We start from the raw sequence: 24,426 nt of genomic DNA on the forward strand, positions 1-24,426 counted from the left end.
TCATTTAACTTCTGACCTGTAGCAGCACTAACCGGCAGTTCATCTCTGCCCCTCCAGGTACCGGGCTCCAGAAGTGCTCCTGAGGTCTACCAACTACAGCTCCCCCATTGACATCTGGGCGGTGGGCTGCATCATGGCCGAAGTGTACACCCTCAGGCCACTGTTCCCCGGGGCCAGTGAAATTGACACCATCTTCAAAATTTGCCAGCTGCTGGGGACACCCAAAAAGGTAATGATCCGGAACAAAAGCCTGTGGGCTGAAGCCAGCAGCTTCCCTTCCCTCCCCCACCACCCCACTCCCCCAACCCCCTCCCCCCCGCACCCCGTGCAGCCTTGCCCCTTTGGATCACCTGCCAGACCTGCAGGCTTTCTCTCGACCTCAGTGGTCCTTCCCTGCCCTTTCCGCAGACGTGGCTGCCTCTGGCCCTCCTGCTCTTAATCTTAAGTACACGTGTTATAGCTCCCTCTGCTCTTCTCTCGGCCACCTCACCTCCCTTGCCGGGCTTCGCTATCCTCATGGCTACGACGCCTGCATCCATTAGGAAGTCTCCTACGTGAAATCCCTCCTTGGAACTGCAGTCACATACCTAGACTACCTGTGAGATTTCCTCCCGACACCCTCACCGTCACCGTGGACTCAACATCTGACACAGATTGTGTTTGGCTGACCCCCAGCTAGCCTCCTTGCCCCGTTCCCCGTTCCTGGCCGCGCTCTCACCAGAATCCCAGCGCCGCAGCCTTGAGGCTGGGTTTCAGTGTCACCCTGTCTCTCCCGTACCCTCCTTCCCCGGCCACAAATCCTGTTGAACTTGGCTGCACGGCTCTGGCCCGGGAGCCCCGCTGCCGCCAGCGCAGGCCAGCGGTGAGCCTCCGGCTGTGTCGGGGCGTCTTCCCAGTCCGCCTGCCCTCAAGTCCTGCCCCCAGCTTATCTTTCGCTCTGCAACCAGATCCCCCCAGCCAAACAGCAGCCCTGGTACGGCCCTCCCTGCTGAAAATACCCGTTGAGGCCCCACGCCCCAGCCTTCTTCACTCTCGCAACGAATCTCCCATGTGGTCCCTGCACCCTGCTGGCACGGCCCTGGTGGCGCCCCGCGGCCCTGCTCTGCGCATGCGCGCTTTGCACCCCTGCGTGAATGTCCCACGTGACCGAAGTCCACCCTTTTTCCAAGGCCCCTCAGTAATTTACCTCCTCTCTGCTGCTCTGCTCACATCTCCATTTCAGCTGTGTTCTGTGTTACTAATATCTTTATCCCAGTACATCTCTGTGCCCTGGACCATAGGCTTGTGTTTATTGGTATTAATTTTCCAGGTCCTAGCACCATTGCTCGTACAAACTAGACCCTCAAAACATTTTAGATCATTTGAATAAATCATGAGTGCCACCTTTTCAAGATTTCCAGAGTCTTTTGCTGGAATCTTTACCTCCTCTGGATACCTGTACCTCTCTTGTGACCCTCATCACTTTTTTTCCTCTGTATTATTGTGTTTTTAAATAAATGTCTTATTTTCTCTTTTTGGACAGTAACATCCTTAAGTGCAGGATTTATACTGGATTATTTTCAGATACCCAACAACACTAAACATATAGTAAGCACTCAATAACCATCTAACTGAATAAATGACATTAGCGATACATAATGCCACTTGACCTTAAAAAAAGATAAAAGCAATTATACCAGAATGTGTTTTGTAAAATAGTAGTGTTGGAACTAGAAGGGACCTTAAAGATTATTTGCTCATCTTTTTCTGTATTACCTCCAGAATTTAGTGGGAATGATGCATGGAACAGTGGAGAGCTTGAGATTGAGTGGAATAGCTTTCTTTACTGCAGGACTTCTCCACATGGTTATTTTGAATGATCAAGATGGGGATATTGTCCTGCGCCTGGGTGGCTCAGTCGTTAAGCGTCTGCCTTCGGCTCAGGTCATGATCCCAGGGTCCTGGGATCGAGCCCCGCATCGGGCTCCCTGCTCCACGGGAAGCCTGCTTCTCCCTCTCCCGCTCCCCCTGCTTGTGTTCCCTCTCTTGCTGTGTCTCTCTCTGTCAAATAAATAAATAAATAAATCTTTTAAAAAAAAAGGGAGTTATAAAACCAGTTGGTGGCAAATTCAGTGTGTTTCCCACTGTTCCTCTGACTTCATGTTCTTTGTAGTTCCTCCATTAGCATCCTCTGTGTTTCATCGCACACGGTGCCGCACTGTGAGTATGAGCACGGTAATGACATGATTGCTTTTCCATTAGGGGTACATGGGCCAAAATAGGAACTATCACAACAAGTCGGCTAAGCAAGATCTTCTGTGTCTTTCTTCTTTCAGACCGACTGGCCTGAAGGGTACCAACTCTCTAGTGCGATGAACTTCCGCTGGCCCCAGTGTGTACCCAATAACTTAAAGACCCTGATTCCCAATGCGAGCAGCGAAGCCATTCAGCTCCTGAGAGACATGCTCCAGTGGGATCCCAAGAAACGGCCAACAGCTAGTCAGGTTGTCTTCCATTTCCTTCTGTTCGATGCATTTCTTAGGAAGTTCATATCTGACTCTGAATAATTCCTATAAGTTTCATAGGAAGTATTTCATTTGGTATCATGGGTGAAAAATAGTATGAAATGCCACTAATGGTAATATTATATATAAAAACATAAAATAGTTTGAAACTTACTGTATATAGTTAAAGGTTTAAACAATACAGTTGCTTTGAAAATTGGCATACAGTTTCCCATCACCACATAGGAGGAAATGAAAATAAGCAGATATATCTACCTATCTTTGGAGAGTGTTTTCAAAGATATTCTCTAAGTTAAGATTACGTAGCAGTTTGCTTGTAAGGCAATACTGGTTGCCAAAAGGGAATTTGAAAATATCTTGTGAAATCCAACTCCCTTGTTTCACAGCTGACACAGAGAGCGACAGACGAGATAGAGCTAGGATGATAAGTATCATTAATATTTTATAGCACTTAATAGTTTGTAGATGCTTTAGTATGTTTTTACGTGATTTGAACCCTATGAAGATTCTGTGAAATCAGTGGTACTATTTTCACTCTGTAAGTGAGAAAACTGAATCTCGGAAAGCTGAAGCGATTTCCCCTAATCATTCATCCAGCAACTAGTACAGATAGTGCAACCAACTGCAGTTCGATGACACAGATGGTGGGTCTCCTGCTTCATACCTCCTGTTTTCTCAACCTGCCTTCCCCCAGGTCACTTTGACCTGGATGATAAAATGCACCCAAAGAGACGTGGTAGAGCTATGGCCTCAGCCACTCCCATGCCTCTTGCAAGCCTCCCTCTGCATTAGCATGTCTGGCTCCTTCTCTGCGGCCCCCGTTGGCGGTTACATGGCTCAGAATGACAGAGGTGACCAGTTCTAATCAGAGACATGATTTGGCTAAACAAAAGTGACGGGGATGTTTGAAGATAGGGCTGATGTGATGTTAGAATTTGCGAGAACCAGAGAGACAATAGTTGGGGGTTAAGGAATTATGGAAAAGCAGCTCCAAAGGCTCAGAGAAGAAAGAGCCATAATTTGGTACCATGAGACTCTGGGTGGCCGGGGTTGGAAAACTCTCAGAAGTGCACTCCGGGGGATGAAATTCACAAATATCCTGAAGGCAGGAGAAAAGCTTTCTGACGAACCCAGTTTTTTAAAGGTTGTACCCAAGAGATGAAAGAAAAAAATCTGTAGCAAGGAACCAAGAGAACAATGTGTACTTTTAAGAATAGCGTCAGAAAAGCTAAAAACAGCCCCAGATCAGTTTGCAAAAATGCCTGGAACTACAGAGACTTTTCAAGTTAGATGCCAGGGTCCAAAACCGCTACCAGAGTCTCCATGGTATCGCCCTCTGTGGCTACACTTACATATAATTATTACAGATGTTTATAACCCAGAGTTATTAAGAAAGGTTATGTTCCGTTTGGTGATTTCCATTCTAAAAGACTAGGGAATACAGGGAATATTTCAGAAAGAATTGTGAACCCAGCCCTTTAAGATTTATCCCCTGACTATCCGGAAGACTGGATTGTTCAGAACAACTAACAAGGTTTGTTAGTTGTTGTTGATAGCCAGGGTTTAACTTTATCACGTATTACATTCTTGGCATTCCTGGGGTAAAATACTGGCTCATTTTACACTTGATTCTTCAGAGTCTTCCAAGATTATTGAGTTTGGCTCTCAGATTTTTTTTTTTCTCAGTTTTATATTATTTTTTTTTCTTTTTACGGGCTGAGGAAATTGGCTCAGAAAGGTGAAATATTACATTACATTAAGACACACAGCAGGGGCACCTGGGTGGCTCAGTCAGTTAAGTGTCCAACTCTTGATTTCAGCTCAGGTCGTGATCTCAGGGTTGTGAGCTCCAGGCCCACATTGGCTCACGCTCAGCAGGGAGTCTGCTTGAGATTCTCTCTCTCTCCCTCTCCCTCTGCCCACCCCCCTCTCTCTCCCTCTCTAAAAAAAAAAAAAAGATATATAGCAAGTAAGTTACAAAGCCAGCATCTGACTGGGTATTGTGTAAGACTGATGAATCACAGACCTGTACCTCTGAAACCAATAATACATTATATGTTAATTAATTAAATTTAAACAAACAAACAAACAAACTATATACCAAAAATTAGGATTTGCCAGCACAGACCAGTATTTCTATGGCTCCATGATACAATGCATATGGAAATTATTTAAATATCCTTTAAATCTTTTAATGAGGTCTACTTATATTAAATGGAAGTTTCAAAGAAAAGAAAAAAGAAAAAAGCCAGCATCTGTTGAGCCAGATACTTTTCAGAAGTAGCAAAGATAATAGTACTATTACTGGCTGCTTTATCCAAATAATTTTAAATGTATACATTTTACATTTTAGATAAGGAAGATCATAAAGAGTATCACACATTCAATGCTGTTTTCTAGTTGGTTTAGGCTAAGAAGCTACAGTAAACTGGTCCCATGAAATGTAGCTCAGTGAGCCTGATGGTATTAACCTTCCTGGATAGACTTTTCTCCTAAAGCAGCCCTATGTATTATTCCAGGCTCTTCGATATCCTTACTTCCAGATTGGGCATCCACTGGGCAGCACCACACAGAGCCTTCAAGATTCAGGAAAAGCACAGAAGGATGTCCTGGAAAAGGCTGGCCCACCTCCTCACATCAAGCCGGTCCCCCCCACCCAGCCCCCAACCAAGCCACACCCGCGGATTTCTTCGAGACAACATCAAGCCAGCCAGCCCCCTCAGCATCTCATGTACCCCTTCAAAGCAGAGGCTTCCAGGACAGATCACCCGAACCATCTCCCAGAGGACAAGCCAAGCCCGTTGCTCTTCCCATCCCTCCATACCAAGAATCCTCCGTCGGTAAGCAGGGAAGATTTGCTAGCAAGACTTGTCTGGCCTGTTCCTCTTCTGACCCCACTGATTGTGTGCAAGATTTTCTTTTTTCAGCATATAAAGTCTAATTACAGTGACCGTTAATTACAATAAATGTATCTTTGCAATATCGTGGAATAGTGAAAAGAGCTTTGGCCTTGGAGTTGAAGGTCTAAATTCAGGTTCTGGCTGTGTCTGTTCATATCCGTGCTGGTGGCAGGCAGCTGCGGTGTGGTGGTTGAGAGCTGCCCGGAGCGCTCACGGGGCCAGGCTCTCCAGTCTCAGCTCTGCCACTTCCTGGCTTCATGCCCCTGGGCAAGTTCCCCGGCCTCCCTGCTCCTCCTTCCTCGTCTCTAAGATCGGGATAATAATTGCATCTACCTGATAACAATTCTTTTGGGGGACTAAATGAGTTAATACTTGAAAGAATTTAAAATAGTAGCTGACACTTCATCAGAACTTGATAAATGTTAGTCATTGTTATTATTAATCCCTGTGGACTCAGTTTCCTCATCTGTAAAAGGAAGATCCTAATGCCTGTCTTGCCCCCCAGACCAGGCTGTGCATGACAATAAAAGGTCCTGCTAATTGTGAAGATGTTTTGAAAAATCACAAAGTGCCATAATAAAATTTATAGATGTTATTCCTATGAATGCTGTTAATGCTAGGCTGTTAATTGAGCCCAGATCTTTCTCCTTCTCTTGGACTGGTGCTCAAGAAAAAAGAATGAGCGTTAGATTCAATAATAACCTGAAAAGGGCATCTAGTTACCAGTAGCTTTGTAATGCTGTCTGAGAGTCTGATTTTTCTGACAGCTTTATGCAAAGGCAGTATTTTTTCTGTCAACTCGTATTCATTCACTGAGTCCCAGCTCCCAACCAACACTGAGATACTGCATGAGGTTACCAGAGTGGTATCTTTAGACTGTTCGCTGTACCCCAGCCCACAACTTTGGAAGCAATGTGTATTTGGAAATTTCCTATTGTAGCTAATTCTGTAATTAAATAGTATCCAGATCTACTAAGAAGGCAAAGAAAGCATATTTGCAGTGTTTTCGGTGAATGGCAGGATGACTGATATCTGAGCTGTATTCTCCTGCATCTCTGTTTATGACAGAATAAAGCATGTTAATGCTTTCAGGGATGAGGCCCGGATGACAACCTAGCTATCCTCCCCATGTGTGAGAAGCACCTTAAATTTCTTTTTAGGGGCACCTGGGTGATGCAGTCAGTGGTTAAGTGCCGGACTCTTGATTTTGGCTCAGGTCATGATCTTGTGGTCGTGAGATTGAGCACTGCATGTTTGCGCTCAGCGTGGAGTCTGCTAATGCTCTCTGTCCCTCTCCCTCTGTCCCTTCCCTCTCTCTCTCTCACTCTCTCTCTCAAAAATAAATCTCTTTTTTAAAAAATTTCTTTTTAAAACTCCTTATCTTGTACACCTGAGTGTCCCCATAGGATGCCAATGGGTGTGATGTGTGCAGGAGAGGTGAGAGACAGAGGCCCAGGAACGTACTTCCCATGGTTGCATGTTGAGAATGATATGTCCCCGATCCTCCTTTTCATCACTGAGGAAATTTGGAATGGGGATTACTCATGGGTGAGCTCCATTTACCAAGTATGACTTTATCCCCCACTCCTTGGATGCACAGAAAATGCTAGCTGGCCTGGAACACAAAAATGGGGAGATCAAGCCCAAGAGTCGGAGAAGGTGGGGGCTTGTGTCCCGGTCGACAAAGGATTCCGATGACTGGGCTGACTTGGATGACTTGGATTTCAGTCCATCCCTCACCAGGATTGACCTGAAAAACAAGAATAGACAGAGTGAGGAGACTCTTTGCAGGCAAGTGTGCACCTGGGCTCTGTACACAGATCGAGTCTGGGGCTTGTGAAATGATCTGTACCTCTCTCGTGATGCTTTCCGTCCCATGCTGATCTAAGCCATGTTCCCTTGCTTCAGATTTGAGAGTGTCCTGGACCTGAAGCCCTCTGAGCCCGTCAGTACAGGCAGCAGTGCCCCCACCCAGACCTCCTATCAGAGGCGAGACACGCCAACCCTGAGGTCCGCGGCCAAGCAGCACTACTTGAAGCACTCGCGATACTTGCCTGGTAATAGAAATGCTTGCCTTTACTTTCCTCCTCAGAAACCATTTCCCCGGAATCACGTATTCACAGAGATTCTGTTTTGAAAGGCAAGTGCCCAGGGCCTTCTGAAACTTCAGAACTGGCAGGAACATTACAAAAATATTTGCTGAAGCCCAGGCCTCACATTTTATATATATATATAGTTGCATAAGAAAAAATGTTGTAGTGGAAACTGGGTCTGGCCCCCCAGGAGGGAGGAACTGGTGGTGAGAGGCAGGGGGCACGCCTGAGGCCCCTGCACCAGACCAGGGTTAGGAACAATGACCAGTCCTATGTACTCTCAGGAGACCGGGGTAGGTGCTCAGTCCCACCACCCGGCAGTATTACAGGGGGTAAGCGTACATGCTCTAGTTTGATGGGTGCACAAGCCTCTCTCCACATTCTCCCGATTCCAAGCTTACAGCACCAGCCAACCATTCATTCACAGATTCATTCAATCAGTACATACGTCCTGAGCATCGAATGTGTGCGAGGCACTGGGGAAATCATGGTGAGCACAGTGGCCAAGTGGGACCACCGTCTATGCAGTGACTTTGTACCACAGCCCTGTAGACAATACTCTCGCCCCCGTGCAGCTTATATTCTAGTGGTGGGAGCCAGACCCTAAACAAATAGACAACCAGTAGTTCCGGCGGTGATTGGAGGCAGGGAGGAAGCACCGCTGTAGACAGAATGCTCAGGAAGGGCCTGTCTGAGCACGTGACTCCTGGCTGGGCCCCCACAGAATGGGGAGGGACAAATGGGCAGAACAAAGCACGCAGGGGAAGCAGCAAGTGGGGAGCCTGGGAGGCAGGAAGGGGCTTGGCTTGTGAGGGGAAGGGCAGAGGGGCCGGCGTGGCCCGAGTGTGGTAAGAGGTGATACACGTAGCACGAGGCATCTTTGGAGTCTTGTAAGACATTTGGGATTTATTTCACAAGCAGCAGGAAGCTGTTGAAGGGTTTTAATTGGAGAGCATGCTGGGTTCATGCCCATCTTCGTGCTGAGTACATGAGGGCAGGCTATAGCTCTCATGCAGGTAAGGGGAGTGGTGGCTCAGGCTGGGGCTGCAGGACCCACGGGACATGAGGTGGGAACAAGGCCCCACTGGTGGATTGACTCCTCGCCCTTGGCTGGCCTCCCAGGATGACCTGGAAGAGGAGAGAGCAGGTGACAGGGTACAACAGTGGTCTAGGTGTCAGGGGCAGAGACCCCCAACTCCAGGGGCCACAGGCCAAAGGGAGCCAGCTGGGAGGGAATTAGTTATTTCTTTTTGGCTCTAGGAGAGGAAGGAGGATAAAAGATGAATTCAGTCTTTGCAGTTCTGAAAAATAGCTGCAGTGCTTGACATAAATGGGCAAGTGGGCGGTCTAGTGGGTGGTTTGGCTTGAGGTTGAGATGATTGATTAAGGTCAAGGCAGCCTTGGGCGTGAGGGAGTCCGTGAGGGTCACCAGCACTTGATGGTGCTCATGGTCCAGGTCAGGTATGAAGAGGGGTCTGGGGGACAGAACGCAGAAAGAGGAGAGCAGGGGGCTGCAGAGCTGGCCGGGCGGAAGGGGGGCAGAGAGGAACTTGGGAAGGTGACAGACAGGCAGTGACCCATGCAGGGGTACCTGTGGGAATGACCAGAAGCACTGATGCCCAGGACAGCACCAGAGGGGCCGAGAGAGAAGACGTGAGACAGATCTGTTGGGAGAAGTTTAGGAGACCTCTCTCAGGCTGCCCGTCCTCTGGGCGTACTAAACCCCAGGTCGCCATCTTTCCTCCTTTCCTCTGCGTTCTATCGGACAACCTCATGGTCAGTTTTTGCTCTGACGATCGAACCATAGGAAGTTTAGACAAAGTGAATTCTGGGATGAGTTTGCCACTGAAATCTGGTGCAAGACGAAATAATGTATTTTGCATTTGAAAACCATTTCTTCCTATTAGGAATAAATATGAGAAACGGCATACTTCCAAATCCAGGCAAGGATTTTATTCCATCTAATCCGTGGTCTAGTTCTGGTTTGTCTGGAAAATCTTCAGGAACAGTATCAGTAATCAGCAAAATAAATTCCGGTGAGTAGTGATTATTAACTCCTAAATGACAAGAGGCAAATTCTCTGGATGCGGCAGGGTGGGTCCGGAGAGACAAGCTAATGGAAATGAGAGGGTTTTCTGGGGTGGAAACCCAGGGCCCCTTTTTCAAGGCCGTGCTCCTGTCTCTTTCTTGGCAGCAGGCTCTGGGGACCCCGCCAGCTGCCACGGGGTCTGCCCTCAGCGTAGCTGGGGACTCAGGCACCTCTGGCTTCTGAGGCCCTGTGCTGCTGGCCATCCAACTTAGCTCCATCCACCTTGCTCCATCTCGTCCCCTCCCTCTGATGACCCAGCCTTAGCCCAGAGCATCGAAAAACCTCTTCTCGTTGGAAGGTGGACAGCTCAGAGGGCCATCCCCACTTTTTTTTTTTTCTCATCCCCACCTTTTTTTAAAATGAGAAATGAGTTTCATAAGCCTTCCAGACGGGCTAACCCCATTCCCAGCAGGCCCCTTTCCCGCCTCATTTTCCCTCACACAGGCAGCCCCTGCCATGCATTGCTTCTCCTTCCACACTGCCAGGGAAAAACATCCGGGCGTCCCTTCTCCCTGCTTTATCCATTACACGTTCATTTATTTTGAGAAATACAAAAAAGAAGGAAATGAGGTATCAACAGCCATGTACCCACCACCACCAGCTCAAGGAGTCAAACTGCAAATACTCCTGAAGCCCACCGTCTAGGCCTTCCTACCCTTTCCCTCTTTCCCCCTCTCCTTCCTCCGACCCCCACCTGATTTGAGTGTTTATTATTTCTCTGCATTTTTAAAAGATTCATGAACCACATAGTATGTTCTTACATGTTCAAAAATTAATACAAACATAATTCTGGATCTCCACTCCCTTTAGTAATTATATTATGATATAGCAATTACACATACATGTAAGACATATCATAGTATATATTATAAAACATATATAACATATATCACTGCATCACCCCATAATTTATTACTTTTACTGGACGATAATGTATTTATCCTTCTCTTGTTGATGAGCGTGTAAGTTGGGAACCATCTTTGCTGTGAGAAGGAGTGTGGAAATGAACCTCGGCGTACCCTCTTGCCGCGCACCTGCGTGAAGGTTTCTCGGGGGATGATGTAAACAGAGTAAAGGGTGTGCTCATCTTTGACTTTACAGATGTTGCCAAATTGCCCTCCGGCAGGGTCTGGGAGTGGTGCTGCATCCTTGATGGCACTTGGTACTGTCGAATTTGCAAACTGTGTGCTGGTCTGATGGGTGTGCAACGGCATCTTGTTGTGGCTTCAACTTGCATGTCCTGTGTACTAATGAGGTGGAGCATCTTCTCGTGTTCACGGACTATACGTTTTTTTCCCTTTTGTGACTTAACCTGTTCAAATTCTCTTCCCATTTTTTTTTTCGTATCTCTTCACCAAAAATGCAGAATGTGCTCTAGCACAACACAGCCCCCTACCCAGGCATTGCCACTCTGCCACACATTCTCTCTTTTCCCCCCGGATATAACTTCCATTTGTATAACGGCCTGTAATAACATTTTTCCTCATTCTGTGTGTACCTGAAGTCTTAATGAGGCTTATTGATCTCTGTTCATCCATCTAATATGTATTGATTACTGCTACATATAAGGCATCCCATTAACCTCCTGGAATAGTAAGATGAGTCGCATATAGTTCCAGCCCTTAAAACACTCTCACTATGAAAATGTCATAAAAAATGAATATATTTAATATAAATCATTACTTTTTCTGATTACGGGTCAGAGTATTTAGCGTAGAATTCCTTGTCATAACTAAATAATTTTTTTGAAGATTTGATTTATTTATTTGACAGAGAGAGACACAGCAAGAGAGGGAAACAAGCAGGGCGGAGCGGGAGAGGGAGAAGCAGGCTTCCCGCAGAGCAGGGAGCCTGATGCGGGACTCGATCCCAGGACCCTGGGATCATGACCTGAGCTGAAGGCAGACGCTTAACCGACTGAGCCACCCAGGTGCCCCCATAGCTAAATAATTAAGATCACCTGTGTGCTGCTCAGTAAGAGAACGGTTCAGTGAATTATGGTTTAGCCAGATTCTAGAATTTGTATATACTGACATGGAAGGATAATTATTCTCTGTTACAGCGTGGAAAAAGCAAATTTTGGAACAGGCTAAACCCGTTATTCCAAAAAAGAAAGAGAAATGCATATATGTCCCTTTTCTTTTCTTTTCAAGATTTTTTATTTATTTATTTGACAGAGAGAGACACAGCGAGAGAGGGAACACAAGCAGGGGGAGTGGGAGAGGGAGAAGCAGGCTTCCCGCTGAGCAGGGAGCCCGATGCGGGGCTCGATCCCAGGACCCTGGGATCATGACCTGAGCCGGAGGCAGACGCTTAACGACTGAGCCACCCAGGCGCCCCGCACATGTCCCTTTTCTTGAACGAACCAAGCATCCAGGCTCCGTTCAGGCGCAGGCTATAGGAGCGGCCCTGTCTTTGCTGCCCCCCTTCCCCGTCTTTCCGACAGTGTGGTGTGGAGGAATGCTCTGCTCGCAGTTCCTATTTTTATCGTATTTCCCCTGAAAGTAAATGCCCAATTCTTTATTGTTCCGCACCCGTGTAACCCTGTTGGTGTTATGTGCACGTGGGGTCTTTGTAGTAACGAGCTTTTGCTTTTGTGAATCAGTTGGTTCCAGTTCAACAAGTTCTAGTGGACTGACTGGAAACTATATCCCATCCTTTCTGAAAAAAGAAGTTGGTTCTGCTGTGCAGAGGGTACACTTGGCACCTCTTCCAGACCCTTCTCCTGGTGAGTTCTGTTTTGGGCTATTCATGAAGCAGCTCATCAAACGGTTCTCGAATAATGGCTTTGTGCCAGGCATGTTGTAGGCCGAGGACCCACCAGCGAAGGAGACCGACAAGACTCCCTGTCCCACGAACTTACACCCCACACACAATAAGTAAACCGAAGCAGATGCTCACCAGTGCTGAGGAGAAAAATGAAGTAGGCGGGATATAAGGAAGGTGGAAGTTGGAGTGTGCATTTTTAAAGAGGGTGGCCAAACCATAAGAGACTCTTAATCTCAGGAAACAAACTGAGGGTTGCTGGAGGGGTGAAGGGTGGGAGGGATGGGGTGGCTGGGTGATGGACATTGGGGAGGGTATGTGCTATGGTGAGCGCTGTGAATTGTGTAAGACTGATCAATCACAGACCGGTACCCCTGAAACAAATAATACATTATATGTTAAAAAATAATAAGAATAATTAAAAATAAATAAAATAAAGAGCGTGGCCAAAGAAGACCGCACCGCAAAGGAATTGTTGAGTGAAGGTGTGAAGGAGGTGAGCAGGTAGCCCTGCGGTGTGGGCGAGACTGCCCCCAGCACGGGGTTCCTAGTGCATGGGCCTGGAAGCAGGAGAGAGGGGTAACCGAAGGTGGGGTGGTATGAGGCCCTGCAGGCCACCGTAAGCTTGCTGTCACTGACTGCGTGGGACATGGGAGCCAGCGGAGGGTCTGGAGAAGAGGCGAGAGGCCATCTGACTTGCATCGTGCAGCCTCACTCACGTGCAGGTTGTCATTAGACTAGGGGCCAGGAACAAGGTTGGAAGCAGGGAAACCAACTGGCTGCCAGAATTATCCAGGCAGGGAGTGATGGGCCAGGCTGCTGAGAGCTGAGCTGGGCCGGGTTCTGAGTGTATCTGGAAGGGAGAGCCAGTGGCATTTGCTGACCCATGACACGTGGGCTGTGAAAAAAGAGGGGTCAGGAATGACACCAGTATTCTTGGCCGGACAACACTAGAATGGAGTTGTCCTTCAGCGGGAGAGGGAAGACTGTGAGTCGCCCACCAGTGCTTCTCTTGAACTCCCATTTTCTGATATTTTTGTCGCCAAGCTGCATTTATTTCCTTTGTTTGCGGGAGGCCCATATCAGTCCGACCCACCTTCCTCTTTAATTGCAGGCTATTCTTCCCTGAAGGCTGTGAGACCTCATCCCGGGCGACCTTTCTTCCACACCCAGCCTAGGAGCACTCCCGGGCTGATGCCCCGACCTCCAGCTGCCCAGCCAGTGCATGGCCGGACCGACTGGGTTTCTAAGTACGCGTCTCGGCGATGACCAGCATGAAGCTTCTGGGCGCAGGGGAAAGCAAGACACGGTCCCTCGGCCAACTGGTGTTCTGCCGGCAAGAAACCGGCAGATGGTGTGAAAGCAAACACTTTATAGTTATTCTTCTGAACTAAGACATTTCAATATTCTTTTTAAGATTTTTTTTAAATATTGATTTGAATGCAATACCCTTTTTTTGTACAAAATTATTTTATTCTAAAACTGGGTCCCATTATTTTCTTAAACAGCGCATTTTGTATATATGGATTATGTTTTAGCATTTTATACAGTCAACTTTGTAATGAACTTTTTAAGAATTAATTGATTTTCCTTTGGGGTTCCAGATAATATTTTATACAGATTTTTAAAAATGTAATAATACTGATGCAGTATGCAGCAGGGGTGCAATTGAAGGCCACCCGACAGAGGGTTATTTACTCAACGCGTGCAGATACTTGTGAAGCGGTTAAATTTTAAATGTGGCACACTGGTACTTCAGGCTTTCTTGGACCAACCTCAGCGCTAGATAAATGATCTTCTGCTTTCCTCGATATCAGGTTATTGGTTTGATTTTGTGACACCACTGTGCTGTTCTAAAAATACTATTATGCAATGAATTTCCCAGCTGAAAGAACTCTAAATAGTTTTTGAAATTTTTACAACAACCCTTTTTGGTGGTTGGAGATATGCAAGGTGGTTGGAGACATGAACCAGGTTTTATTATGCTGGACCATCACATTCTATTTTCTCCCGTTTTTTTATGTTTCCTCCATTTTTGAAATCCAGTTGTATAAGTACCCCCAAAAGGGAAGCTTTTGAAGCCAACAGGTCTTTAACATAAAGGTCAACACAGTCCGTTAAACTTGTATCCCTATCAAGATGCACGACCAAAAAGCTAAGTTTCAAAGCAGCAGAAGATTTTGTTATTATAATAACTGATCAACTTTTGCATTCAGCTCAGTTCTCCAGGCCTGGCTAGGAACAGACGACAAAGAACCTTCTGTCCTAGCCACATTCTCAGGGCACTTTGGGGAGCAGGAAAGATTTATGGCAGAGGTTCCACTGACCTGGGAAGTCCCGGCTACCACGAGGGTCATGTCGGTAGCGTGCCACATTTGAACTCTTAACCCTTGTGTAGTTTCTTCACACAGTGGGAACTCTATTTGTTGGACAGAGGCTGTTCCATTGAGAGGAATGTTTACAGCAATTTTGAAAATGACAAAGCTAGTTTGGAGACAGAAAAAGACAAAAGGTCCGCTCTTCGTCCATCTCTGTAGGGTACGTCTGCCTCCAGCAGTGGTTACCTGAAAGGCAGGAGGGAAGGTCTCCGCCAGGGAACACGATACAAACTCAACAGTGTGTTGACTCACATTCTCCCAGGCCCCAAGCTACTCTCATTTGGTTCCAGGTTCCAGGATCTAGCAGGTTGAGCCATATGAAATTGTCTGTCATTTCTGTAGGTTAAAATGATAGATTAAAGTGAATATTGGCACTTTGGTATGATTCAACCCAATATGTGGGTAAATTATTGCTTTGATGTATTGGTAGTAAGTTGCAGCCTGAACAAATTGCCATGGCTCCCAAGGGGCCCTAATCTAAATCAGGGAGTAATTTCTGCTTTGGAGAATCTGGCACAACAATGTACTTGACTAAGCACTATGATCCCTAGGGGCATGAGAAAAGCACATAATGGATGTGGATTTGATAGGTAATATTTTCTGTTAACAAACTGGCAGCAAAGCTTCAGAAAACAAATATGTATATGTAAGCACAACTTGAAGCTGAGTTCACTTCTGTATTATATTCTCAACTCATTATCTAAAGCAACAGAAAATGTGTTTTCAGAGATGAGTCCTTTACTGCAATTAATATTTATTTTCCCTTTCTGTATTATATATAAAAAGTAAGTTAATCTGTAACCTTACCCAGCTTGCTGGAAAGCTGGTTTTAAATTGTAAATACCTCTTAGAGAAGCGAATGGATTGTGAATACCATATTCTTGGCACTCTAGCTTATGTTAAGGTCATGACATTTTTTAAATTGAAAAAACCTAGTCACCTGGTTATTACACATTATAAAATTGTTTTTGTAATACTTTTGTGGGCCCAAATTCAGAAAATATTTCCGTTTTCGTCCTCTTACTTTTTCCTTTATTTATGAGTAAACAACTTCCCTTAGAAAGCCAAACATGTTTATCCATGTGAAAGTCGAGAAGCTGATGTGCAGTTGAGAAAACCAGAAGACTGAAAAAACAATGTAAATTCTAAAGAACCAGCAAAATCCTAGAAAGTTCTCTTTTTTTTTTTCCCCCGTAATGGGTAAAGGACGAATGTGTATACATGCTGTTTACTATAGAAGGGAATCGTGACCATTTTTTGTTAAGTGAAAATCAAATGCTACCTGGTGTGTATATCTTTTAGTTAGTAGAGAATTATACGATGTACTATAAGACACCAAGAGGAATGAAAGAGTTTCACTGTACCTTATTCATGACTATACCTCATTTCCGGTCAGAAAGCTTTTTGGGATGTCGGGAAATGGTACAGGGATGGCTCTCATTGCACACCCAAAGGTCCAGTGATAGTGGTGTGCCAGGGGGTACATGTGTGAACTGCAAGGCAAGCTGCATGGGCAGAAAAGCTACTCTTGGTGTGACTGTTCATCTTACAATAAAATTCCATTAATTACTAAGCACTCACCCAGCTCATGTATGATAGGGTTTAAGTAGGAAGAAAATTGATTTTCAAACAGTTTTTTTTAGCCACCTCTCTTATAGATAGCCTAAAGGACTGTATACATATAACTAATTGACATTGTGTCATCTGCTGACGTTATCAAAAATTGAATACAATCAAGGTAACGCCTAAGTACAAATACCAGTACTACTGGGGCTCATGGCCACCATCTTTTCTCATGAAGTAGTGTTTCCCTACCATCGAGCCATCGTTTTGTGCCATTTAGGAGAAAAGGAACACAGGCTGTATGTTCCAGCTCAGTGTATGACGAAAAGCAATATGTTTATAAGAAAATGTTTGACATGCTAATTATTTTATATCATTTAAAGCATACTATAGCAACTCGTTTGTTTAATATATGTGCTTAATTTTTAGAATTATTTTTACAAGTTCCAACCAAAGTACTGTATTTTATATAACTTATTGTGAGGACCCTCTCATGGAAACTATTAAGAAGACAAACTGGAGGCAAGCATCACATCAATCTGTATTATCAGTTTCTTAGAGACACTGTGCTAATGTGAATTTGAAATGACCCAAACAGTCTTCTGATCTCAGATGTCTTAGTAGTGATAGCAGTTTAGTCACCGGATTTGAATCCAAGGAAATAGCTGAGAATATATTTATTTAAAAAGCAAATATTCATAATGATGAGAATAGAGGAGGACAGAAAACCACTGACACAAGCCCCTTCTGAAATAAAATACTGTGTTTTGAATAGTTTGTCCTAAGGTGTTTAAAAACATTAACTTTATGTAAGGAAAATTCTGCTCCAAATAAAGTTAACAGTTAAAGAAAGAAAAATGATTTGAGTGTTCCCTTTTTATTTTCAGTGTTCTTCCATCAAAAGATAACAGTGGGGCTCCTGGCTGGCTCAGTTGGTAGAGCATGCGACTCCTGATCTCAGGGTTGTGAGTTCAAGCCCTGTGTTGGATGTAGAGATTACTTAAAAATAAAATCTTTAAACAACAAGATAACATTCGTATTTCCTAATGTGGGATTTTGATATTTTATAACTTCTTAATGCTTAGTTCATAGTGTTACTGCCATGAAATTAGAAGCATGAGCTTAGAGCAGCAATGTAAAGAGTTATCCTGCAATCTGGAGACTTATTTTTATTTTATTTTATTTTATTTTATTTTATTTTTTTGAGGCTTTTTTTAAATTTAGCATTTAGCAAGTTAGGTGACTAGGAATATTTAAAAAAAGAAAAAAGTATGTGGAGACGATTTCTTGTTGCCGATTTCATCTTGCTTCATAATTAATACCTACCTTGTATGTTTTCAGCTTTTCACAGCATACTCCTATGCACGATATAAACCTTCAAACGAAACTCATCACGTCATGAATTACATACAGGATTCCACAGGAAAGTCACTTCCAAACATTCTTTGGATCCTCGAAAGAATTTTTTAGGAACACAATTTACCCAAGGGGTACTGCTGAATCCCTAAGTGTGCCCTCCCATCAGAACACAGCTGCCCTGACTATGAAATCGACAGCATTTGTCTAACTTCCTGGAATCATCTGCCCACCCTGCCCCTTCAGAGGCCCTACAGATCTGAGCTCCCGCCATCCTTCCTGCTAATAAAATCTGCTGTTGGGGCGCCTGGGTGGCTCAGTCGTTAAGCGTCTGCCTTCGGCTCGGGTCATGATCCCAGAGTCCTGGGCTCGAGCCCCGCATCGGGCTCCCTGCTCCGCAGGAAGCCTGTTTCTCCCTCTCCCACTCCCCTGCTTGTGTTCCCTCTCTCGCTGTGTCTCTCTCTCTGTCAAATAAAAAATTAAAATAAAATAAAATCTGCTGTTGGGGTCTCCCACGTAGAAGCAGATTCCTGGCTCTCCTCCTGGGTGGGCAGCAGGTTCCGAGGTGGCCTGGGCACCAGCATGAGTGTGGTTGGAGGCTACAGCGGGGCCGGGGAGGGCACCACAGCGGTCCCGAAACGACAGCCTGCTGCGCCCTCTTAAGCTGGAGGTGGACCCCAACATCCAGGCCGTGGGCACTCAGGAGAAGATCATCAAAACCCTCCCCAACAGGTTTGCCTCCTTTATGGACAAGGTGCAGAAGCTGGAGCAGCAGAACAAGACTCTGGAGCCCAAGTGGAGCGTCCTGCAGCAGCAGGAAATGGTGCAGAGCGACATGGACAACACGCGGAGTGCTTCGTCAGCAACCTTGGGCCGCTGCTGGACACAGTAGCCCGGAGAGAAGCTGAAGCCGGAGGTGGAGCGTGGTGACAGGCAGGGGCCGGCGGAGGACTACAGGAATGAGCGGGCGGAAGAGATCAGAGAGCGTGCAGAGATGGAGAATGCATCTGTTCTCAGCAGGAAGGCTCTGGATGAAGTTTACATGAATAAGGCAGAGCTGGAGTCCCGCCCGGAGGGTTCGGCCTGAGAGATGGGCTTCCTCAGATCCGCTGATCTCCGACACCTCTGCGGTCCCCTCGGTGGACGACAGGAGCTCCCTGGACAGGACGGCATCACCGCCAAGGTCAAGGCCCAGCCAGCACCAGGGGATCGCCAGCGGCAGCTGCAGCTACAGCCAGGCCGAGACTGAGAACGTGTACCTGATCCAGTACAAGGGGCTGCAGACACTGGCTGGGAATCACACTGATGCCCCCCAAAGCGCGAAGACGGAGATTTCCGAGATGAACCGCAGTTATCAGCCGACTCCAGACTGAGATCGAGGGCCTCCAAGGCCAGAGGGCTTCCCTGGAGGCCACCAGAGCTGATGCTGAGCGGCGCGGGGGAGGGGACCATTAAAGACGCCAACGCCCCGCAGCGAGCTGAGCAGGACCTGGTGCAGCAGCTGCCCGAGAACAGAGGGCTCAGGGACGTCAGGCTGGCCCTGGTCAGCGAGATCGCCACCCGCCCACGCTGCTGGAGGACGGCGAGAGCCGGCTGGAGTGTGGGATGCAGAAGGTGAATGTTCATACCAAGCCCACCAGCAGCTACTCAGGTGGGCCGAGCTTGCCTCCAGGGGCTTCAGGGGCCCTGGCCTCCGCTACCGACTGAGCTCCTTCTAGTCCAGCTTTGGCTCTGGGGGGGGGCTCCAGCTCCTTCAGCAGTGCCAATTCCTCCAAGGCCATGCTTGGTGAAGAAGGTCAAGCAAGACCCGTCATGAGAGGCTGGTGTCCGAGTCATCGGATGTCCTGTCCAAGCAAGCGGCCTCCGTGGTCCCTCCCAGTCTCCCCCATCCTGTGCCTGCCATAGAGTCTTTGGGGGAATGAGCTGTGCAGGGGAGCACTGGGAACAGGAGACCCAGCTAAGACTCAGCCCCAGTTCTCAGCCTACCCTTGGGGGGAGTCTACTGCCCTGGGTACCCCCTCTTGCCCATGCTTCCAACTAAAAGCCCATTAAAGTGTCTTTTCTAAAAAAAAAGCCTCAGGGCACTGGCTAGCTCAAGTCAGCAGAGAGTTTGACTCTTGACTTCTGGGTTGTAAGTTGGAGCCCCAGGTTGGGTGTAGAGATTACTTAAAGATAAAATCAAAATAAAATACAAAATAAAATAAAATAAAATGCTTCACTTGGTTCAAGTCAGTATGACGCGGGAAACAAAGGCAGAAGAAAAATTATTAAATTTCCTTACTACCTAGAGCCCACTGACAGGTCCTTGAAACAGGCAGAGGGACATCCCTCTAGGGACTCAGCTGCCTCCATGTTAATACTTCGCTAAGGGCAAAAGGCAATCCTAGCCTGAACACACCCACCCCCCCACACACACACCAGGATGCTGTAAATCTACTTTAATGTATAAAAATTCCTTTGGAAACTTCCTTTATCTCTAAACCCCCCAAGATACATGTTGGCAATCATCCCCCAAGCATATGGTCCACCGATACACATCTGAAGGGTCTCATGACTGGAGGTTTTATTAGATGGTAATAAATGACCTTTTCCCAACAATAGCTAGCCCCCTCAAGGTCTCCTAGAAACCTTGCTTCCAAAATTCCTTAGAGACTTACGCTATCCCCAACCCCCTCCCAACTTGAAAGTATATAATGGGCCACTCCTCATGACCCCAGTGTAGCTCTTCCAGCCCACGGGTCCTGTCCTCGTGCTTTAATAAAATCACCTTTTCGCACCAAAGACATCCATCTCAAGAATTCTTTCTTGGCCGGGGCACCTGGGTGGCTCAGTCGTTGGGCGTCTGCCTTCGGCTCGGGTCATGATCCCAGCGTCCTGGGATCGAGCCCCGCATCAGGCTCCCTGCTCCGCAGGAAGCCTGCTTCTCTCTCTCCCGCTCCCCCTGCTTGTGTTTCCTCTCTCGCTGTGTCTCTCCCTGTCAAATAAATAAACAAAATCTTTAAAAAAAAAAAAAAAAGAATTCTTTCTTGGCCATCGCCTTCAAACCCTAAATCTTTCCTACATCAAGTACAGCATGCAACTCTTGATCTCAGGGTTGTAAATTGGAGCCCCACGTTGGGTGTAGAGATTACTTAAAATCTAAACAAACAAATAAATAAAGAAGCCAAGCCTCAGTTGGTTCGACCAAAAACAAATCGACAAAAATAAAACCCTGATGTTGGGGAGTGACATCACCAAGATGGCAGCATAGGTTGTTCCTGACATCATGACCTCCCACCAGAACAACCAGCAACTATTCAAGAACAAGACACCACGGAGAATCCTAGAAAATGCAGTTGAGGCCGAAGCGCCCCCTGCCCCAAGGAGACCAAGAGCTTCTGCTTTAGAAGGGTAAGAAGTGATTACATGTTGACTGCATTGCCCCTCCCCCAAGACAGCCTAGTGCCACACAGACAGGTCTCCCCTGAGCCTCTCCTTCCTCCAGTGGGAAAAGAGAATCCCAGGGGGACAACTGGCCTCCCCCCACCATCGTGGGCCATTTTGGAGGAGCCCCTCCCTGATCTCACATCAGGGGAATCTGCAGCTACTGGGAATCTGTGATGGAAAAGGGGGGAGAAACTTGCAACAACCAGCACACAGATCTCAGCAGACCGAATTCATACTTGCAGTGTCCAAGTAGTAATCCCAACCGGCAGTTTTGCTCATCTGCAGAACCAAGGCGGGAGTGCACTCTGACCAGGGAACTTGGTGGGGTGCAAATCCACCCGAGTCAGATCCTCAAACACAGAGTTTTATTGGCCCTAGAACTCAGTTTGTCCATGCCCGGGCAAGCAGCTGAATCACAACCCTATCTGCTGTGGAGTGTCTCCCAGCCCCATCTGACCAGAAGGGCTGGTGACAACTCCTGGAAGCTGTGTGGCCCAGCAGCACTCAAGCTAAGAGGTGGCTGAGCAGAGCTGACCACCCGCAGAGCAAAGCCAGTATGGGGTGCAGAATGTTCCCATGCTGTGCACAGGCAGGGGAATTGATTCACAGCCAAGGCTGAAGGTAGCTGCTGGCTTCTCCCAACCTGAGAGCCCGTTTGGGAAATTGGGAGTAGCCTGGAGCAGCCCATCCCCTTCCCACCAGGCAAGGGAGCTGAGACAGGGCCCTACTTGCTGTAGAGAGTGTCTTCTGGCCCCATCTGATCAGAAGGGCTGGCAAAAACACCTGGAAGCCGTGTAACCCAGCAGGACTCAAGCCTAGAAGCAGGCAGAGTCTACAGTTTGCAGAGCAAAGCCAGTGGCCCTGTTCGGACAGGGAACTGGGGCGTGGGTGAGCTTGAATTAAGAAAATAAATGAAGAGCTGTACCAGCTTTAGAGCTGCTTCTCCTGCTGCATCCAGGCAGGGAATCTGCTTCATAGCCCTGCTCATCACTGGATACAGACTTCAGCTTATCCAGCCAGGGGACCTAACCAGAGCACACGGGCAGCTGTGTAGCCCGTTCAGTGACATTGGAGCAGAGCACAGCCCATGGCTTTCCCATCTGCAGAGCAAAAACAATGGCTTCACCTGACCACAAAATTCAGTGCACACTCTGGCCTGATTTGGGTCCCCAAACAACGAGCTATATAAGACTTGGGTTCTGTCCTGCTACTCTGCTAAGGCAAGGAAGTTAATTCATAGCCCCATCCATTACTGAAGATAGTCCCCGGTCTTGACCATCTAGCAAGCCTCACCAGGTACTGTGGGGCCCTCCAACAGCCTCACTTGTGTAGGGAACCATGCCAGCAATCCCGTCCAGCTGTTCTCATCCAGCGACACACTCTCCCATCCCCGTCCTCAGAGCTTGAACATTGCCTCACCCAAAAATAGACCATAATAGTAGGCCTCTTCTATTCAAAGACATTACCAGCAGACACACCCAAAAACCCCAACTGAGCTGACTGGTGAAGAACTGTCTTTCCCAAAGTAAATCTGTAAAGTCTGAAAGAGGAGCCCCATTCCTCAAATACACAGATTCCAATGTAAAGAATCAAGGATCACAAAAAATCAAGTAAATATGACACCACCAAAGGAAACTAATAAAGCTTTAAGAACTTACCCTAAAGAAATGGAAATCTATGAACTGTCAGATGAAGAATTCAGAATAATCCTCTTAAGAAAAAGCTTAGTGAACTGCAAGAAAACAGACAACTAAATGAAATTAGGAAAACAATGAAAAAAATGACAAGTTTAACAAGGAAATAGCAACCATCAAAAAAAAAAAAAAAACAAACCAGAAACCCACCCAAAACCCCATCAAACCCTAGAAATTCTAGGGTTGAAAAATACAATCAGTGAACTGAAGAATTCAATAGAGAGTTTCAAAAGGAGACTCAACCATGCCGAAGAATCAGCAACCTAAATGAGACACTGGAAATTACCCCATCAGAGGAGAAAAAGAAAAAAGAATGAAAAAGAGTGAAGAAAGCCTATGGGAATTATGGAACACAATGAATTATGGGACACAATATGAAACAATATTCATATCATAAGAATTCCGGAAAGAGAAGAGAAAGAGAAATGGACAGAAAGTATATTAAAGCAACAATGGCTGGAAACTTCCCAAACCTGGGGAGGGAAATGGACATCCAGATCCATGAATGGGGCCCAAAAGACTCCAAATAGGTTGAACCCAAATAGGGCTACACTGTGACATGCTATTATATTATAATTAAATTATATTATGTTTTATTATAATTAAATTGTCAAAAGTCAAAGAAAGAATTTTAAGAGCAGCAAGAGAAAAGAGAGAAGTTACTTATGAGGGAAACCCCATAAGACTGTTGGTGGATTTCTCAACAGATATTTTTCGAGCCAGGAGAGAATAAGATGATGTATCCATAATATTGAAAGAAAATAACTGTCAGCCCCAAATTCTGTACCCAGTGAAGCTGTTCTTCAGAAATGAAGGAGGGATAAAGACTTTCCGGAACAAACTAAAGCTGAGGGATTCATTACCACCAGACCTGCCTTACAAAAAATGCTAAGAGGATTTCTTTGAGTGAAAGTAAAAAACACTAACATCATGAAAACATGAAAAGATAGTGTAAATCTCACTGATAATGATAAATATATAGTTATAGTTAGATTCTGCAACACAATCCTAGTGGTGCATAATTCACTTAAATCTCTAGTTTAAAAGTTAAAAATTAAAAACAAATGTAGTCAGGGGCGCCTGGGTGGCTCAATTGGTTAAGCGACTGCCTTCGGCTCAGGTCATGATCCTGGAGTCCCTGGATCGAGTTCCTGAATCGAGTCCCGCATCGGGCTCCCTGCTCGGCAGGGAGTCTGCTTCTCCCTCTGACCCTCCTGACCCACCCCCCTCTCATGTGCTCTCTCTCTCAGTCTCTATCTCTCAAATAAATAAATAGAAAATCTTTAAAAAAAAAAAAAATGTAGTCAAAATAACCATAACTACAATAATCTGGTATTAGTCACAGAATATTAAAAAAAAAAAACATGTAAATTGTAACAACAATAACCTAAAATGTGAGGGGGAAGAAAAGTGTAAGTTTAAGGATTCTATTGGTTAAAAAAAAAAAGAATTCTATTGGTTAAGTTGTTATCAGTTTAAGATAGGGTGTTACCAGTTTAAGGTGTGCAAGTTATCAGTTTATGTAAGCCTCATGGTAATCACGGGGGAAATCCTGCTGTATTTCACAAAAGAACATGATAGAGAAGTCAAAGCATACTGATACCAAAGACATGAAAGCACAAAAACAGAGAGCAGAATAAGAAACAAGGAACAATGG

At 46.1% G+C, this 24,426-nt stretch overlaps 1 protein-coding gene and 1 pseudogene across 2 annotated transcripts in view; both read left to right on the forward strand.

The window, feature by feature from the left end:
• Nucleotides 1–18,286, forward strand: part of CILK1 (ciliogenesis associated kinase 1) — a 37,196-nt gene extending 18,910 nt beyond the window's left edge. Inside the window, exons 6-14 of one of the 2 annotated variants that reach the window (XR_013441234.1) lie at nt 58–229; nt 2,316–2,483; nt 5,024–5,344; nt 7,005–7,195; nt 7,313–7,461; nt 9,405–9,533; nt 12,192–12,314; nt 13,467–16,815; nt 17,635–18,286. Coding sequence is in view for 1 of the 2 variants with exons in the window: in XM_036092715.2 (XP_035948608.1) it covers nt 58–229; nt 2,316–2,483; nt 5,024–5,344; nt 7,005–7,195; nt 7,313–7,461; nt 9,405–9,533; nt 12,192–12,314; nt 13,467–13,621 (1,408 nt within the window). In the remaining variant the exon portion in view is untranslated. Of the gene's footprint in view, nt 1–57; nt 230–2,315; nt 2,484–5,023; nt 5,345–7,004; nt 7,196–7,312; nt 7,462–9,404; nt 9,534–12,191; nt 12,315–13,466; nt 17,152–17,634 lie in introns of those variants that run through there. The other variant, XM_036092715.2, reaches the window with a different exon arrangement.
• Nucleotides 18,232–20,914, forward strand: LOC144378924 (keratin, type II cytoskeletal 8 pseudogene; annotated as a pseudogene).
• Nucleotides 20,915–24,426: the final 3,512 nt, after the last annotated feature.

Source organism: Halichoerus grypus, chromosome 9, assembly GCF_964656455.1.
Source record: "Halichoerus grypus chromosome 9, mHalGry1.hap1.1, whole genome shotgun sequence".
Classification (NCBI taxonomy): domain Eukaryota; kingdom Metazoa; phylum Chordata; class Mammalia; order Carnivora; family Phocidae; genus Halichoerus; species Halichoerus grypus.